Source organism: Stomoxys calcitrans, chromosome 2 (genome assembly GCF_963082655.1).
Source record: "Stomoxys calcitrans chromosome 2, idStoCalc2.1, whole genome shotgun sequence".
NCBI lineage: Eukaryota > Metazoa > Arthropoda > Insecta > Diptera > Muscidae > Stomoxys > Stomoxys calcitrans.
In genome coordinates this window covers 69,832,293-69,852,958 of record NC_081553.1, presented here as the reverse complement: position 1 = coordinate 69,852,958, position 20,666 = coordinate 69,832,293, and the positions used below count along the sequence as shown (strand labels likewise).

The window sequence follows — 20,666 nt, the reverse complement described above, 5'->3', positions numbered from 1 at the left end:
CCTGCTTGTGGACAAAAAAGGAATCTGTGCAAAGTTTCAGCTTAATATCTCTATTATTAAAGACTGTAGCATGATTTCAACAGACGGACGGACGAACAGACGGACGGACAAACAGACGGACAGACGGGCGGACGGGCAGACAGACGGACGGACAAATGGACGGGCAGACGGACGGACAGACAGACGGACGGACGGACGGACGGACGGACGGACGGACAGACAGACAGACGGACGGACGGACAGACGGACCGACGGACAGATGGACGGACAGACGGACATGTCAAGATCGTCTTCGATTTTTACGCTGATCAAGAATATAGGGTCGGAAATTGGTTATTTCGATGTGTTGCAAACGTAATGGCAAACTTAATATATCCCCAACCTTCGGTGGTGGGTATAAAAAATTGCAGACTTTCGACAAACCAAATTTCCCCAAAAAAAAATTACTTTATATGATAGGACAATTTTTTATACTCTACACCACTACAGTGGTACAGGGTATTAGAGGGTTGCCTTTCATATTTCGGGATAGGACAACCCTTGTGTTCCAATCTGCCAACTGACAGCTCTAAGGTAAAGCTTGTCATCTTTGAGGTTCGACGTACTCAGAACGTTTTGACATACGAGCGCTATTTGTGTTGTTACAGTAGCTTAAAAGATTCATCTCGTCCAAGAAATGGAATTAAATCGTAAACAACTCCGTGCGACTATTTTTTACAACTTTCGCCGAGGATTAACTAAACAACAGTGCATCGATGAACTTAAATTAATTTTTTGGCCATGAATCTCCATCGAGGACCAGTGTTTATCTATGGTATGGTAAATTAAACCGAGAGAGTAGTTCACTCCAAGACGAATTTCCCGAAGAAAAAGTTGTTGTTCCAAAAACCATAGATGCTGTGCGTCAACTGATATTGCAAGATCTTCATGTTACCTATCGTGAGATTGAGACAGCCTTAGGCATTAGTGGGACCAGCATACATTCAATGCATTGACCGTCAAAAAAAATTTGTTCACCTTGGATCCCACACAATTGGCAATCGCTCAAAATAAGGCTCGTGTCGATTGGTCGAAAGAAATGCTCCAAAAATATGAAACAACTGCATTTGTGAGCACTCAAGACATAGATTTGATGAGTCATCCGCCGTATAGTCCTGGATGTATATTTCTTTATCGTATAAACATTGTATGTGCCTTTGAAAATCTTGTACCTGGCAGTGATTTGTCTGTTGCGCTAATGATTTTGTCATTGGATATAACAGCATTTGTGTATCTGAGGCGCCACTTTAAACATTCTCTCTTTCCGAGTTTACCATCTAGACCGAGCTGCTCAACATACCGATTGCTCTTTGCTAAATCCAAAAAAAAGGAAGCAAGTAAAAGCGTGCAAAGCGTACCCTCCACCATGGATGGCATTTGTCAAGTTCTTTGGCCGATATCTCTTTATAGACAAACAAAGGATAATGGATTAGAATTGCTAAGGTATATCAGCTGAAGACCAAAGTGGAATTCATTGTGCAAAATTTCAGCCAAATCGGATAAGAATTGCGTCCTTAGTGGCACAAGAAATAAAATTGGGAGATCTGTTTATAAGGGAGCTATATCAGTTTATGGACCGTTTCTGGTCATATTAAACCCGTACGTTTAAGATCATACAAGAAGTTGCTGTGCAAAATTTCAGTCATATCGAAGAATAATTGCTTGCTCTAGAGAATCAAGAAATATAATCGGGAGATTGGTTTATGTTGGAGCTATATCAGGTTGTGAACCATTTTGGGCCCTACATTGGGCAGTTGTGAGAAGTTAGAACAAAACACAATTGCACCCTCTAGCGGCTCACGAAGTAAAGTTCATAGATCGAATTATATAAGAACTATATCAGGTTATAAACCGATTTGAACCATACTTGGCGCAGTTAAAACTGCGTCAGGTTAAACCAAGTAAAAAGGCATTAAGTTCGGCGGGTCAAACTTTGGATAGCACCTCGGGTATATATGTAAACCCCCTTTCGCCACAATCCGGTGAAATTTGGATAACTTATGCACCCAAATTCGGCAAGGACATTGAATGGTCTAATATATATATAAGTCACTGTTGAATTTCGTATTTCAAATTTCAACAAAATCGAGTAATTAATAAAACTTTTATTCTCTTCAGACCCTTTATCGGGAGATCGGTCTGTATGGCAGCTATATCTAAATATAGTCCGATCCAAACCATATTTGGGTCCTATTTTAGTAGGCGTAAAACTATCCAACGATTCAAATTTCAGCGAAATCGATTAAAAAATAAAGCTTTTATGGGTGTTAGACCCTTTACCTGGAGATCGGTCTATATGGCAGCTATACCTAAATATAGTCCAATTTGATCCATATTTAGGTCAGATATCAGACGAGGCTTAAAATAACTGACTGTTTCAAATTTCAGCGAAATCGGGTAATAAATAAAGCTTTTATGGGCTTCAGACCCTTTATCGGCAGATCGGTATATATGGCAGCTATATATAAATATAGTCCGATATGGACCATATTTGGGTCAGATGTTAGGAGGCTTAAAACTACTCACGGTTTCAAATTTCACCGAAATCGGATGAAAAATAAAGCATTAGACCCTTTATCGGCAGATCGGTCTATATAGCAGCTATATCCAAATATAGTCTGATTTGGCCCATTCAAGTACTTAACCAGCGTGCATTAAAAAAGACGTATCTGTGCCAAATTTCAGCTCAATATCTCAATTTTTTGAAGACTGTAGAGTGATTACAACAGACGGAAGGAGAGACGGACAGACACACGGACATCGTTAAATAGCCTTAGAATTTTACAACGATCCGATATATATATATATACTTTGTAGGGTCGGAAATTAATATTTCGAGGTGTTGTAAACGAAATGTCTAAATGATAAAACCCCCCTATCCTACGATGGTGGGTACAAAAAAACACTTCGCGCAAAATTTCAACTAAATCGGATAATAATTGCGCCCTCTAGCGGCCCAAGAAGTCAAGATCCGAAATCGGTTTATATGGCAGTTATATCAGGTTATGGGCTGATTGAAACCATACTTAGCACAGTTGTTGAAAGTCATAACAAAACACGTCATGTCAAATTTCAGCCAAATCTGATAAGAACTGCGCCTTCTAGCTATATCGAAACATGGACCGATTTGGCCCATTTACAATCCCAACCAACCTACACTAATAAGAAGTATTATTTGTGCAAAATTTCAAGTGCCTAGCTTTACTCCTTCGAAAGTTAGCGTTCTTTCGACAGATAAACTCGACAGACAGGACGGACGGACGTAGCAATGTCCGTCAAAACGATCAAGAATAAATATACTTTGTTGGGTCCGATATCAAAATTTCGATGTGTTACAAACGGAATTACGAAATTAGGGTGGAGGGTATAAACATGTTGTGCGTGAGAATGTGTCTATACCAGCGACACGTGGGTTTGCACACAATTAAATTAAATACAAGCCCATGGGCTTGTTTGGGATTAATTTCTTGTCTACGTGCAAAGTAATATGCAATAGTGTGAGTACTGGTCTATACGCTATACTCACCCTTCCTCTATAGAAGGGAAAACACAAAGGATTATTTATTAGTAAAATAAACGAATAATTGTTTGCGGCTATCGAAACACTTTTGTAATTAAAGAGTTTCTGTTTTACAACAAAAAAAAGGTCCTTTTACCGTATGCAAAGCTGGTAAAGTGTTTACAATTAGCAAAGTAAGTTATATTCAATAACACTTCGTTTAAGGCAAACGTTTAATGTGTTGAAGCGAAACGTTGCACACTTACAATAAAAGAAAGTCTTCGTAATAAAAGTATTTTGTTTGTCGTAAAAATATCCTAAATGTTTTATTTTTTGCACGTAAAGTGCCACCATAGACTGGTTCAGATTAATCTGCATTTTCTTAATAGTAGTTCTCACAACATTTTGTCAAAATGTCATATCTACAAAAACTTTTATCTCTATAGAATATTTAAAAAAAAATTGCATTCAATTCACTTTGTTTCGTTTCTTTACCGTCTTTTTTTCCAGGTGAAAATATAGCTGATAATGGGGGTATACGCCAAGCCTTTCATGCCTATAAAAAATGGCTTCTCGACAATCCTGGGGAAGCCCAAGATGAACATTTACCCGGCATCAATATGACAGGCGAGCAGTTGTTCTTCCTCAATTTCGGTCAAGTGTGGTGTGGTGCCATGCGACCGGAGGCAGTGCGAAATAAACTCAATACAGCCATCCATAGTCCGGGAAGATTTCGAGTCATTGGCACTGTTTCGAATTCACCTGATTTTGCCAAAGAATTCAATTGTCCATTGGGTTCACCCATGAACCCTTTACACAAGTGCAGTGTATGGTAGTGTTAGTATAACAACGTATTGTAGTTGAAATCAAAGTAAAGGAGAATGCCTCACAACTAAAATAGACTTTAAACGACATAAACAATTTGGAAGACTTCAGGTAATTGCTAAAGAATGGATTCGCATACAATCACATTCGCTCATTGAATTTCTATTCTTCTTTAATTTAGAACCAGAAATTATTTTAAGGCTCCCATTGCGGCAGGCAACCTAAACATTGGGGACAATGTCATCATTTTTCATTGTCCGACATAGTTTATTTTCTATTTTTTCGACGTCGTACGTTTGCTGTAAATCTCATCAACATCAAAACAAAAATCACCGAAATTGTCTGTAAACAAACGCTGGCCCACCATCATAACAACAACAATAACAAAAACATACCTTTGACAAAATGTTTTTTGTTCATAGGTTTTTGAAACGAAAAAAAAAACGAAATTGAAGTGTTGGCTCATGTTGAGCCTTCGAGGTTGAGTTTTCATTTAAATTGTCATCAATTTAAATTGTTTGCTGCTTGCGAGTGATGATGCTGCTGCTGGCGCTGACTTTGCTGTCTGTATACACTACACTGTGTTAATGTTACTGCTGCTGCGACAGTCATGATGATGATGTCTATTAAGTTCCCATACAACCACAAACAAATAAAAATAAATCTTTCAAATGTAAGTATGTATGCAATAAGTTGTTATATTATATACGAGGTTCTTATGATAAGCCGGGGAACAATCATAACCTAATTTAGCTAACTGGTGGTTATAGTATACCCATATAAACCAATCCATACATAGAAAAAAATATCACAAACGATTTTTCGATTAAAAATTTAATTGAAAATTGAAATGTTTTCAATTAAGAAATTAATTGAATCAACAATTTGTCTAATTTAACCTGAATTTTTACATTCTCCACTATAGGAATAGAGGTAACTAAATTCGTTATTTCGTTTGGAATACCTCGAAATATTCGTCTGACACCCCCTTAAGTATATATATATTCTTGATTGTCATGGCATTTTAAGTCGATCTAGCCATGTCCGTCCGTTTGTCCGTCCGCCTGCCCGTCCGTCGGTCTGTCGAAAGAACGCTAACTATCTGTCGAAAGAACGCGCTTGAAATTTTGCACAAATACTTCTAATAAGAAGTATATAGGCCGGTTGGAGTTGTAAATGGGCTAAAACTGTCCATGTTTTGACATAGCTGCCATATAAAACGGGAAACCACCGTAGCGCAGAGCTTAGCATGTCCGCATTTGACGCTGAACGCCTGGGTGCGAATCCTGGCGAGACCATCTCTCCTATTGCTGGCAACATTAGTAAGGTACTATGCCATGTAAAACTTCTCTCCAAAATGGTGTCGCACTACGGCACTCCGTTCGGACTCGGCTATAAAAAGGAGCCCCTTATCATTGCTTGAAACTTGAATCGGACTGCACTCATTGATATGTGAGAAGTTCGCCCCTGTTCCTTAGTGGAATGTTCATGGGCAAAATTTTCATTTTGCCATATTAACCGATATTGTGTCTTAACTACTTGAGCTTCTAGAGGGTGCAAAACTTATCCGATTTTCCGAAATTTTGCACATATCGTTTTGGTATGACTTCTAACAGTTATGCCAAGTATGGTTCAAAACGATTCATAACTTGATATAGCTGCTATATATATCTCAATTATTATCGTAATTGAAACTTTTGTAATTGTTAATTAAAAACAAGTAAAAGCGTGCTAAGTTCGGCCGGCAAATCTCGAACAGCAAAAATGTTGTTTTAGCAAACATTTTTGCTGTTTTGAATAACAAATTTGGTTGAGTTTAGCCATATCCGTCTGTCGAAATTACGATAGCGGTCGAACGCCTAAAGCTAGACGCCGATCTCTGGATTTGAATTCTTGAGCCCTAAAAAGCCTCAATTTTCGTCCTTGTAGTAGGACGAGTCAAGTGACAATGATATCCCCCATATAAAGCGATCCCCGGATATGGCTTCGTGAGCCCTTCGAAGCCTCAATTTTCACTTTACTTCAGTTATGACTTCCAACATCCATGCCTAGTACGAGGGTTGCTTGACAGCTCTATAGTAAAGCTTGACATTTTTGCGGTTATACGTATTCAGAACGTTTTGACATACGAGCGCTATTTGTGTTGTTTACAGTAATTTAAAGATTCATCTTGCCTAAAAAATGGAATTAAACCATGAACATTTTCGAGCAATTATTTTTAAAACCTTCGACTTGGATTTACTCAACAACAGTGCATCGATTAACTTAATTCAATTTTTGGCGATGAAGCTACATAAGGGACCAGTGTTTATCGATGGTATGGTGAATTCAACCGAGGTCGTAGTTCACTCCAAGACAAATTTCGTGAAAGTCGTCCAAAATCAGTTCCAAAAACCATTGATGCTATGCGCCAACTAATGTTGCAAGATCGTCATGTAAACTATCGTGAGATTGAGAGAACCTTCGGACCTTTAGTGGGACCAGCATACATTCAATATTGCATAAACACTTGACCGTCAACAAGTAAGAGCGTCCTAAGTTCGGTCGGGCCGAATCTTATATACCCTCCACCGTGGATCGTATTTGTCGAGTTCTTTGCGCGGTATCTATTTTTAGGCAAACAGGGAAAAAGGACAAGAATTGTTTTGCTATTGGAGATATCTCAAGTCCGATTCGGATCATAAATGAATTGAATGTTGAAGACCATAGTAGTGGTCATTGGGTAATATATCAGTCAATTCCGATAAGAATTGCGCCTTGTAGGGGCTCAAGAAGCATAATCAGGAGATCGGTTCATATGGGTGCGGTATCAGGCTTTAGATCGATTAAGACCATATTGGACATTGGACAACTTCATGCTAAATTTCAGCCAAATCGGATGAGAATTGCGCCCTCTATTGGCTCAAGAAGTCGAGATACTAGATCGGTTTATATGGTAGCTATATCAGGTTATAAGTCGATTTGAACCATACTTAGCACAGTTGTTGGAAGTCATAAGAGACAACTTCATGCAAAATTTGCGCCAAATCGGATAAGAATTGCCCCCTCTAGTGGCTCAAGAAGTTGAGACCCCAGATCGGTTCATATGGAAGCTATATCAGGTTATAAGTCGATTTGAACCATACTTAGCACAGTTGTTGGAAGTCATAACAGACAACTTCATACAAAATTTCAGCCAAATCGGATGAGAATTGCGCCCTCTAGTGGCTCAAGAAGTCGAGATCCCAAATCGGCAGCTATATCAGGTTATAAGTCGATTTAAACCATACTTGGCACAGTTATTGCAAGTCATAACAGACAACTTCATGCAAAATTTCAGCCAAATCGGATAAGAATTGCGCCCTCTAGTGAGTCAAGAAGTCAAGACCCCAAATCGGTTTATATGGCAGCTATATCAAAACATGGACCGATTTGATCCATTTAAAATCCCAACCGACCTACATTAATAAGATATATTTGTGCAAAATTTCAAGCTTCACTAATGTTACAAACGGAATGACGAAAATAGTATACTCCCCATCCTATGGTGGAGAGTATATAAAATTTGTTCGCGTTGGATCCCACACAATTTGTCAATCGCTCAAAAAAAGGCTCGTGTTGATTGGTCGAAAGAAATGTTCCAAAAATACAAAACAGCTGCATTTTTGAGCACTCAAAACATCGATTTGATGAGTCATCCGCCGCACAGTCCTGACTTCTACACGTAAAAGTGTATAGATCTTAATGGGGAATATTTCAAAAAAAACAAAATAAAGCGATTTTCGATGATCAATATTTGTTTTTGTGTTCTCTAATCCCGAAATATAAAAGGCAGCCCTAGTATGACTCAAATAGGTCCTTTAACAGATATAGACCCCTTATAAACCGATCCACGGATTTGACTTCTTCAGCGCTTAGAATTTCGTGATTGAGACCGATTTTTTAATTTTTCTGTGTAGATTTAAATTCTTGAGTCTCTCTACACCTTAATTTTATCCGTTTTGGTTAAAATTCGGTACACTCATGCCCTCCTAACGGCGTCTTAATATCGCTCCTAAAAAATCGATCCCTCTATTTTACTTCGTGAGGCCCTAGAAGAGTCAATCATGGTCCGCCAGATATAAACTGAGTTAATATGTTTAAATTGTTAGCAGAATTCATTGAGGTGGATACCCAAGATTCGGCACATTCGAACTTAGCGCGTTTTTAATAGTTTTTACTAAATTGTTTGTTTTTTTTCGTTTTGTAATGTTTTTCATTATACAACATGTTAATTCCAAACCATTTTGTATGTAGACTTTGACTAGCAGCGATATTTGTTTTGCTGTCCTCTTAACCATTCCCACCCATTTTTATGGTAACCTGAACTTGTTAGCTATGCTGCGAGTACATTTTTCAATTAATTCCACTCCCAGTGTGTTTCAATTAAAATGATCGAGTGGTGCGTGCCATCACTTGCCATTGTTTTAGACTCTTGAATGCAGCACCAAGGCAATGCAATTCATACCAGCAAGAATTATGCATGACCATGGATAACCCAATGAAATTTTTGAGCACAAAAAGCAAACACTGTTCTAAATGGGCATGGCCTCATAAAAGACTTCCACATTTTTCGCTGGGCTCATTTGGATTGCTTCTTGTTCCTACTCCACTCCCATACATTTATGTTTATTGTGATTTGTGGTTAATCAATTCCATGTCCAAATTCTATTTAAAACAAAAGCTGGGTTGGGAGGAGGATAGATTCGGAGTTATTGATATTGTCATTGGATATTGATTTGTTTTGCGTAAACATGTCAACAGCCATTAATAGAGATTCACGATTCGCACTGGAAGCTGTCAAACTTATGCATGAACATTGTTCATTGAACAATGCTTGCATTTCGAGAGCCTTGGATAGTTTAATAGGAATAAATGTAGGCATATGCATTTAATTGATGGGTGACCATAAAGAAAAATCCAAAGTGGACTGCTTATTGAAAATAGGATATTTCAATTAGGGAAACTACTGAACTATTTACCATTTGATTGTCATCATTCTATTAGGGAACAATACAATTTTGTTAATTTTTGAAAATTTTGGCAATTGAGACACAATCTATGAGTTTTGACTTTGGATCGTTTGGATGAAAAGGAAGATAAGCTTAAGATTTCTCTAGAGTACCTAAGTTTTTTGGGAACTTCAAAGTCTCTCTTGATTACAAAACAAACAAACAAGAGATTTTAGTGGACAACTAGAGAAGTTCGTTTCTCTTTTGGTACCACAAAACATGTCTGATTCAAATGAAAAGTATTTGTGAGTAGATTGCAAATTCGATATCAAGTTTGGACCCTCCCCCTTACCCTTATTTTCATAATCCGGATCTCGGAGATGGTTCGGGCATTTTAAGCGAAATTTTGTGTGCTCTCTTATAGTAATCTAAAAACAAAATTTTGATATCCAAATTTCGGATGGGGTGGACGCCCCACCGCAAAACCTACCAAATGTATATATCGGGTTGCCCAAAAAGTAATTGCGGATTTTTCATATAGTCGGCGTTGACAAATTTTTTCACAGCTTGTGACTCAGTAATTGCATTCTTTCTTTTGTCAGTTATCAGCTGGTACTTTTAGCTTGCTTTAGAAAAAAAAGTGTAAAAAAAATAAATTTGATTAAAGTTTATTCTAAGTTTTATAAAAATGCATTTACTTTCTTTTAAAAAATCCGCAATTACTTTTTGGGCAACCCAATATATACCAATCACGACAATATTTAAATAAAAGATATTTAAGAGTAGAATACGAATCTAATACCCAAATATAGTACGAAGAGTTTGGGAAACCATCCCAACCCCCAAAACACCTCTAAATCTGACATATTTACAGACCATGGCAATTTGGGACTCGTCTGAAAGGTATTTACGGGTAGAATACGAATCTGATATCAAAATGTGCGACCAAGTGTTAGGGGATCTCTAGGAAAACCCCCATACAAGACTTATTTACTGACCACCGCAAAATGGGGCTGAAATAAAGGGTGATTTTTTTGAGGTTAGGATTTTCATGCATTAGTATTTGACAGATCACGTGGGATTTCAGACATGGTGTCAAAGAGAAAGATGCTCAGTATGCTTTGACATTTCATCATGAATAGACTTACTAACGAGCAACGTTTGCAAATCATTGAATTTTATTACCAAAATCAGTGTTCGGTTCGAAATGTGTTCAAATTTTGACAAATTTTGTTCAGCGATGAGGCTCATTTCTGGTTGAATGGCTACGTAAATAAGCAAAATTGCCGCATTTGGAGTGAAGAGCAACCAGAAGCCGTTCAAGAACTGCCCATGCATCCCGAAAAATGCACTGTTTGGTGTGGTTTGTACGCTGGTGGAATCATTGGACCGTATTTTTTCAAAGATGCTGTTGGACGCAACGTTACGGTGAATGAACACATTTCGAACCGAACACTGATTTTGGTAATAAAATTCAATGATTTGCAAGCGTTGCTCGTTAGTAAGTCTATTCATGATGAAATGTCAAAGCATACTGAGCATCTTTCTCTTTGACACCATGTCTGAAATCCCACGTGATCTGTCAAATACTAATGCATGAAAATCCTAACCTCAAAAAAATCACCCTTTAGAAGGTATATGAGTGGAGAATACGAATATGATATCCAAATGTGGAACCAAGCGTCTTGGGGCCGCCCCTCCCTAGAAACACCCCCAAAGAGCACAAATTTACGAGCATTGCAATATGGGACTCAAATGAAAGGTCTTTGGAAGTACCGCACGAATCTGATATCAATATTCGGGAAAAAGTTTCTATGGGGCCAACCCACCCCATAACACCACCCAAATAGGATGTATCTGCTAACCATTGCAATATGAAGCTTAAATAGGAGGTACTTTAGAGTAGAATACGAAGCTGATATATATTTTCAGAGAAAGTCACGGAATGACCGCCCCGTCTCCCAAAACACCCCCCAAACCTGACATGTTTGCCGACTATGCAAATATGGGGCGCAAATGAAAGCTATTTTGGATTAGATCACGAATCTGACATTCGAGACCAACTGTCTAGGGGACGTCCCACCCAAAAGCTATTTAAGATTAGAAAACGAATTTGATATCCAACTTTGAGTCCAATAGCAATATGGGGTTCAAGTAAATGATATTTGAGAGTAGAGCACAATGCAGATTTATTTTCAGGACTTAGTGTTTGGGGGACAATATCACTCCCCAAAACACACCTAAATCGGGCATATTTACCGACCAGCTCAATGTGGGACTAACATGAAAAGTATTGGGGAGTAGAGCACCAAATTGATACCAATTTTCGGGACCAATTATCTGGGGGTCTACCCCTTCCCAAAAACACCCCTTAAACAGCAATTCTTTATTGACCATCATAATATAGGGCTCAAGTATAGGTTTTTGGGAGTAGAATACCAATCTAATTTCCAAATGTGGGACCATGTATTTGGGGCACCCCTAAATCGGGCATATGTACCGACCATGTGAATGTGGAGCTTAAATAAAAGGTATTGGGGGTAGAGCAAGAATTGATACCCACTTTCGGGACCAATTTTCTGGGGGTCTACCCCTTTCCCAAAATACTCCACAAACAGCAATTTTTTACTGACCATCGCAATATGGGGCTCAAATAAAAGAATTTGGGAGTAGAATACGACTTATATATCCAAATGTAGGACCATGTATTTAGCATCACCCCTTCCCCAAAACACTCCCCAAAGGCTAAAAATTTTTCGACCATGCCAATATGTGGCTCGAATGAAAGGTATTTGAGATTAGAAAACGAATTTGATAACCTCTTTTGGGGCCATGTGTTTGGGGGACGGCTCATCGTGTAAATTCCCCTAAACCAATGGCAATAAATGTTTTTTGAAAGAAGAGTACGATGCTAATATTTTTTCAGGGCCAGGTGTCTGGGGGACCGCCTCACCCCCGAAAACACCCCCAAAATCAGACATCATGGGAATATCGGGCTGAAATAAATTATTTTAAGAAAGGAGTACACCTTACATCCAAACTTAAATTCGTAGACCAATAAAGATCATATGGGATTCAGATACAGGCACTTATATTGTTAAACTGTTAGTCAAGCGATATACTATTTTCGTAGCATGGTATTTCACTAAAAGCGCTTTAATTGTCGAAAATAAATATTCTATGGAAATTTGTTCCATATAAAGTAGAAGAAGGCGCAGCGGAGCGGGCCCGAGTCAGCTAGTTTTATATATAAGATTTCTTTTAGCAAATTTTTCGCCGACAAAACTATTAAATATCCTTTGTTTTCCTTTATTTTTCAGGATTTCCAAACCTTCAAAATCTAATAGACAATCTGCATAACATGCGATAACATTTTTCATTGCCAAGAAAAAAACACAGCAATAGGACAATTAAATTTCGTTTTCATATTACAAGAGATGCAACACTATGTGCCACAAACCAAATGTATTATTGAAAAAAAAAAAATACAAATCTTTAACCAGTAAATATGTAGTGCTGAATTTATTTTTCTAAGATAGTTTAAAACCAACAACAACAAAATCCTTGTTGTCTGAGGACTTTGTTTTAATATAGTTTCAAATACATATAAATATGTAATTATATTTTGTATATAAGCTTTAGTTTATAATTTTTATTTTTATTAATTAACATATAACGGACGTGCGCCTATATGAATTTGTTTTATTTTGTGATAATTTTAAATTTTAAATAAAAACGAAAAAACATTCCAAAGAAAATAATTTTGAAAATATTCCAAAAGACTAATTCCAATACTTTTAAAGAAAAGCTTTCACTATCATTACCTCTCTCTCGCATAGCCCGTAATTTCATATTTTCTCTTTATTTCCTTCAATTAAAATTTTTGGAAAATTTCTTTAGTCTTTTTTGAACTTTTCGCCCAAGCGGTCAGCAATATTTGTTCAACGGAAAAACACGAATATTTTCGTTTGGCATTTCATTGATGCCTACGTTTTGTTGACACGTTGTGATATTTGTTGTTGTTCTCCATTGTCGGCAAACATTGGGCATCTAAATATAGATTTTCTATTTAGAATGCCACATTAAAACAAAGTGAAATGTTTTGAACGAAATATTGAAAAACGAGTAAAGAAATTTTCCCCCAAGATGTTTCAACGAATATTTCTCGTCTTTGTGTTAATAATTTTACTTGTCTCTAATCCCGCAAAAGGACAAAGGGATAATTTTGACTATGTAAATCCCTCGCCACCGGGTGGTCGCATACAAATTGGTAAGTTTTCAAGCAAGCAAAAAGTTAAAATTGTGAACTAAAATAAAAACTAAATATTAAAATGATGAAAATTTAGATCAGATGAAATTGAATTCAAAGGCTAAATTGAAAAGAACATTTTCCTGAAATGGAAAATTATTTTTATAATCAAATAATGTTTTTTTATCGCTAGCTATACTCTAACTAAGCCATTTCAGATCCTCAATCATGGATCCTATTGACACGTTCTTTGAATGACTTTTCAAATTTATTGAAGAGTGATGTCATGACTATTAGAAGTCATAAAAATACCCCGTTCAAAATTTCAGCCAAATAATTGCCGCCCCTAGAGGCTCAAGAAGTCAAATCCGTAGATCCGTTTATATGGGAGCTTTATCAGGTTAATAACCTATTTAAATCATATTTGTCGTGGCTGTTGGAAACCATAGAAAAATTGTACGTGCAAAACTTCAGCCAAATCGGGTGGTAATTGCGCCTTAGAGACTTAAGAAGTCAAATCTGAAGATTAGCTTATGTGGCAGCTATATCAGGTTATGAACCGATTTAGACCATACTTGGCACATTTGTGGGAAGTCTAAACAAAACACCTTGTGCAAAATTTAAGCCAAATCGGATAAGAATTGCGGCCTCTAGAGGCTCAAAAACCGAGTTCGGTTTATTAGGAGCTATTAGAGGTGTGCACGTGAGCCGTGAGTTGTCGAGTCACGCGTGAGTCACGTGATTCGTAAGTAAGATCCAAATCTAATCACGGGATCGTACGTGACCGTGATTGAGCGAAGTCATGCTCCCGACACTAATCACAACTCACAAGAAAATCACGACTCACGAAACACTCACGAAACGCTCACGACTCGCGAAACAAAAAAAAAATTAACGAAAAACAAAATTGTTCATGGTTAAGCAGGGCTGACACATTTTATACATTATATACGTACGTTCAGTTAAAATGCTGTTTGATTTGAGACGCATGGAAAAAAATTGATATTCGCTTCATGGAAAAATATTTGTTTAACCGTGAGTCGTGACAGTCTCGTAAGTCGTGAATTCCTCATGTGTCGTGATTGTCCCGTGAGTCGTGGTTATCTCGTAAGTCATGAGTGCCTCGAGAGTGTTTTGTGAGCCATGCAAGAGTAAAATTATTGTCTCGTGATCTTGCGTAAACGTGAGTCGACATAAAAAAATCGGGCGTGAGTAAAAATTTTGTCTCGTGAGCGTGAGTGAAAAATCACACATCTCTAGGAGCTATATCAGGTTATGAACCGGTTTGAACCATTCTGAGCACAGTTATTAAAAGTCAAGACAAATTACCTCATGCAAAATTTCAGACAAATCGAATAAGGATTGCGCCCTCTGGAGGCTCAAGAAGTCAAGATCAAAGATGGGTTTATATGGCAACTAAATATATCAATCCCAACTGACCGTCAATAATAAGAAGTATAGGGTGATTTTTTTGAGGTTAGGATTTTCATGCATTAGTATTTGACAGATCACGTGGGATTTCAGACATGATGTCAAAGAGAAAGATGCTCAGTATGCTTTGACATTTCATCATGAATAGACTTACTAACGAGCAACGCTTGCAAATCATTGAATTTTATTACCAAAATCAGTGTTCGGTTCGAAATGTGTTCAAATTTTGACAAATTTTGTTCAGCGATGAGGCTCATTTCTGGTTGAATGGCTACGTAAATAAGCAAAATTGCCGCATTTGGAGTGAAGAGCAACCAGAAGCCGTTCAAGAACTGCCCATGCATCCCGAAAAATGCACTGTTTGGTGTGGTTTGTACGCTGGTGGAATCATTGGACCGTATTTTTTCAAAGATGCTGTTGGACGCAACGTTACGGTGAATGAACACATTTCGAACCGAACACTGATTTTGGTAATAAAATTCAATGATTTGCAAGCGTTGCTCGTTAGTAAGTCTATTCATGATGAAATGTCAAAGCATACTGAGCATCTTTCTCTTTGACACCATGTCTGAAATCCCACGTGATCTGTCAAATACTAATGCATGAAAATCCTAACCTCAAAAAAATCACCCTTTATTTATGGAAAATTTCAAGCGCCTTACTCCTTCGGAGGTTAGAGTACTTTTGACATAAAGATGGACGGAGGAGGCCACCGTAGCGCAGAGGTTTGCATGTCCGCCTATGACGCTGAACGCCTGGGTTCGAATCCTGGCGAGACTATCGGGAAAAATGTTCAGCGGTGGTTTTCCCCTCCTAATGCTGGCAACATTTGTGAGGTACTATGCCATGTAAAACTTCTCTCCAAAGAGGTGTCGCACTGCGGCACGCCGTTCGGACTCGGCTATAAAAAGGAGGCCCCTTATCATTGAGCTTATACTTAAATCGGACTGCACTCATTGATATGTGAGAAGTTTGCCCCTGTTTCTTAGTGGAATGTTCATGGGCAAAATTTGCATTTGATGGACGGGCAGACGGAGGGATATGGCTAAATGGACATGGAATGTCAAGACGATCGAGAATGTACATACCGTGTTAGTCTCACATCAATATTTCGATGTGTTACAAATGGAATGACGTATCCTATGGTGAAGGATATACTACGATACTATGTTTGATGTTAGAGGAAATCTGGAAGTCATCTTGCATTGCAGCCAAAGCGGAAAAGAATTACCATCTCTATAAGGTAAAAAACTTTAATTGGGAGATCGATTTAGGTCAGTCATCGTACAAAATAAGTGAAATCTCAATAAGTGAAATCTGGATATCGGTTGATATTTAAGCAAAATATCATAAGAATTACGCTCTCTCGACGCTCAAGACATAAAATCGGGAGATCAGTTTATATGCCAGATACACCAGTTTAAGGACAGAATCGGATCAAACATGAAATTAATGTTGATAGGCCTAGCAGAAGTCCTCGTTACAAAATTTACGCCAAATTAGAGAAAAATGGGACATTCTAGGGCTTCAAGAAAACAAATTGGAATATCGTGCAATATGGGAGCTATATCTAAACAGAGACCGAAAGACCTACAACAATAAGAAGTACTTGTGCAATATTCCAAGTGGCTGGCTTAACAAAAGTTATCGTGCTTTCGACAGAAGGACGGACATTGTCATGTATACTTATGGGGGCTAAGTCCAATATTCCTTTCGAACGACCGTGCTATGATCAATTGGGCGATAGAAAAGCTCGCAGTCTCGATCTATAATATAGGCACCCACATCCGTTATCTCCTCTAGCTTGAGGTCAACTGTATAGCAGCAGCAACGAGATGTTTTTATACCCTCCACCATAGGATGGGAGTTTACTAATTTCGTCATTCTGTTTGTAACTCCTCGAAATATTTGTCTAAGACCCCATAAAGTATATATATTCTTGATCGTCATGGCATTTTAAGTCGATCTAGCCATGTCCGTCCATCTGTCAACCCGTCTGCCGAAAGCACGCTGACTTTTGAAGGAGTTTAGCTAGACGCTTGAAATATGCATAAATACTTCTTATTGGTGAATGTCTGTGTGGATTGTAAATGTGCCAAATCGATCCATGTTTTGATATAGCTCTCATATACACCGATCTGGGGTCTTGACTTCTTGAGGCATTTGAGGCATTTTCATCCGATTTGGTTGAAATTTTGGATGAGGTGTTTTGGTATCACTTCCAACCGATCTGAGTTCTTGACTTTTTGAAGCTCTAGACGGCGCAATTCTTAGAAATGTTGTACAACAGCTTCTCTCGTGACCTTCAACATACGTGTCCAATATGGTCTGCGTCGATCTCTTGATTGATACAGCTCCCATATAAACATATCTCCCGATTATGCTACTTGAGCCCCTACAAGGCACAATTCTTATCCGAATGGACTGAAATATTACACAATGACTTCTACAATGTTTTGCATTCAATTCATTTATGGTCCGAATCGGAGTATAGCTTGTTTCTTGTTACACTCATCTTTTTGCACCAGATGTCTTTTAATTCAAATTTCAAAATTCTATCTCTATACGTACGCCCTGTACAAAGTTCACCCATTTCGTACCTTTCTGGTACTTTTTTTAGTACCTAAATGTACAAATTTCCAAAAAGTCTTATAGTCAAGCAATTATGGTTGCCAAAGTCTACCTAAGTACCAAAATTCAGAGCTCTACTTCAATTCACAAAGAAAGTACTAAATAGTACAATTGCGATACTAAATGTACTATTTCTCCAACTTCCGGTACAATTTTAATTTTTTTTCACTACACATCACACACACACCGAAACTTATTTTTTCGAGACACTCTTTAAATTGAGCCCAAGAACAAAATTCTACCCCTTTCCGTTTGCGCCAAGCAAATATGTACCATTTCGTACTTTTTAGTACATAAACGTACGAATATCACCAAATCCAGGCATATCTCATGCCTATGACCCAAGACCCACATCCGTGCAAAGTTTCATGATTCTACATTTAGCCGTTTGGACTGGGCGATGACCAGTCAGTCAGTTACGCAACTCTTTTATATATTGGGTTGCCCAAAAAGTAATTGCGGATTTTTTAAAAGAAAATAAATGCATTTTTAATAAAACTTAGAATGAACTTTAATCAAATATACTTTTTTTACACTTTTTTTCTAAAGCAAGCTAAAAGTAACAGCTGATAACTGACAGAAGAAAGAATGCAATTACAGAGTCACAAGCTGTGAAAAAATTTGTCAACGCCGACTATATGAAAAATCCGCAATTACTTTTTGGGCAACCCAATATATAAAGAAATTTTTTAGCATAATCCATGGTGGTGGTTTCCCAAGATTCGGCACAGCCGAACTTAGCACTCTTTTACTATTTTGTACGATACTCATAATAGTTCTTTATTTAATAAATTTCTTTTCACTTTATGTTCCTAAAAAGGTCTTATAACTGATCTCAACTCGGAGGTTTTGCGTTATACTTTCGAAAACGCCACAACTATAATAAATGCTGAATTGACTACCCAACTAGAAGCCCGCCATGCTGAAATTGATTACGGCAATTCTATGCAAGGTGTAGAACGTCTCTGCCGCATGATGGAGGTAGGTGGCCATTTAACCTCATTTTAACAAATCTCAATAAAAAGCTCTCTGTTTTGCCGATACAGGAAGGTGTTGGTGCTGTATTTGGTCCTTCGGCTCTAACCACTGGTCAACATTTGATGAATGTATGCGATAGCAAAGATCTACCCTATATCCTATCCTATATGAGTGATTCGAATGAGGGTTTCAATTTGCATCCACATCCAGCAGATATTGCGCAAGCATTGCATGCAGTCATTTCGGCATTTGAATGGAGTCGTTATATATTTCTTTATCAAAATGGTAAGTGGTCTTTAGAAAAATTTTGGGTTTTCAAAACATGACAATTTAAACAATTGTCTTTTGTTGCTTCTTAGCTGCCTACCTCAGTATTTTGGATGCCCTTATGTCCATCTATGGTAGTAGCGGTCCCTTTATTTCTGTTGTACGTTACGATTTAAATTTAAATGGCAACTTCAAATCTGTTTTGAGGAGAGTAAGAAAATCGGTGGACAGTCGCTTGGTTGTGGTGGGCTCATCCGAATCAGTTGCTGAAGTTCTGAAACAGGTAAGTGATATATCTGACAGGAATTTAAACGGCCAAATCCATAAATTCTGATTCACTCGTTAGCAAAAATGTAAAATTGACCATGAACACTCCATTAAGGAACAGTGGGGATTATTCCCCGACAATTGAATGAATCCAGCGAATGATCGCCACTCATTCGACTTACTTAGAATTAACGGATTTGGGTTTAATACTAGGATTTTCTTTTTATTTAAAATTTTCATCTCCCCTAGGCCCAACAGGTTGGCATTATGAACGAAGACTACACCTATATCATTGGTAATCTGGATTTCCACACCTTCGATTTGGAGGAGTACAAATACAGTGATGCCAACATCACCGGTTTCCGTATGTTCTCTGCCCAAAAGCCCGAGGTGCAAAATCTTATGCGTGAAATGGGTTATTTGCAAAAATTAACCGATGACGAACGCTTCAATGATGGCGACACCATAGATAGTTCAAATATTGATCCCGATGATGAGGAGACCCAAGAGCGTATTCGCCAAAAGGAGATTGATAATGAAGTCATTCGAAATGGTAATGTTTTTCCACATAATGATATATGGGTCAACTGAATCTTTGTCTTTTTTTAACTAGGTTCCTGTCCCATAACTATGGAAATGGCTTTACTTTATGATGCCGTCATTGCTTTTGCCGAGACCACTAAACACATTCAGTACATGCCTCAACCGCTTGATTGTAAACTGGATGCAGATAATGTTCAAGAAGATGGTTCGACTTTTAAAAATTACATGAGATCGGTAAGTAAAGTTGGTCAGACCAAGTCAAAGACCACATAAGATTACAGAGGAGGCATAGAATTGGACCATCCTTGCTAACCTCAAAACATATGCCAATGATGTGTTGTCTGTATGTACAAACGATTGAACGAAAGAACTAAGGATTCATTGGTATTGAGGAAGTAGTTAACCAAACCTGAAACTTACGATGGTACTGATGAAGTACTTAACCAACCTTGAAAATTACGAAACAATAGTTATTCCCTAAATTAAAAACAAGTGCGCGGTATCTCTTTTTTGGGCAAACAACGAATATTGAATAAGAACTGTTATACTATTGGAGCTATATCAAGTTATAGTCCGATTCGGACCATAAATCAATGCTGAACATTGTAGAAGTCATTGTGTAATATTGGGATGCCCAAAAAGTAATTGCGGATTTTTTAAAAGAAAGTAAATGCATTTTTAATAAAACTTAGAATGAACTTTAATCAAATATACTTTTTTTACACTTTTTTTCTAAAGCAAGCTAAAAGATACAGCTGATAACTGACAGAAGAATGCAATTACAGAGACACAAGCTGTGAAAAAATTTGTCAACGCAGACTATATGAAAAATCCGCAATTACTTTTTGGGAAACCCAATATTTCAGTTTATTTGAATAAGAATTTTGCCTTGTAGGGGCTCAAGAAGCAAAATCGGGACATAGGTTTATATAGGAGTTGTATCAAGCTATTGATCGATTCAGACCAT

The 20,666-nt window shown here is 37.7% G+C and overlaps 2 protein-coding genes across 3 annotated transcripts in view; both read left to right on the top strand.

Moving 5' to 3' along the window:
• The window catches only part of LOC106080747 (neprilysin-4), a 35,134-nt gene extending 22,272 nt beyond the window's left edge, over positions 1-12,862 (top strand). For both annotated transcript variants that reach the window (XM_013242264.2, XM_013242263.2), the window contains 3 exons: positions 4,049-4,474; positions 4,545-5,036; positions 12,654-12,862. In XM_013242264.2, the coding sequence (XP_013097718.2) occupies positions 4,049-4,374 (326 nt within the window). In that variant the 3' untranslated portion in view covers positions 4,375-4,474; positions 4,545-5,036; positions 12,654-12,862. The remainder of the gene's footprint in view (positions 1-4,048; positions 4,475-4,544; positions 5,037-12,653) is intronic.
• A 370-nt stretch (positions 12,863-13,232) lies between these two features.
• Positions 13,233-20,666, top strand: part of LOC106080746 (uncharacterized) — a 38,014-nt gene continuing 30,580 nt past the window's right edge. Inside the window, 6 exon segments of the mRNA XM_059361493.1 lie at positions 13,233-13,603; positions 18,465-18,625; positions 18,691-18,907; positions 18,982-19,172; positions 19,406-19,709; positions 19,770-19,933. Of these exon segments, the coding sequence (XP_059217476.1) occupies positions 13,480-13,603; positions 18,465-18,625; positions 18,691-18,907; positions 18,982-19,172; positions 19,406-19,709; positions 19,770-19,933 (1,161 nt within the window). The 5' untranslated portion in view covers positions 13,233-13,479.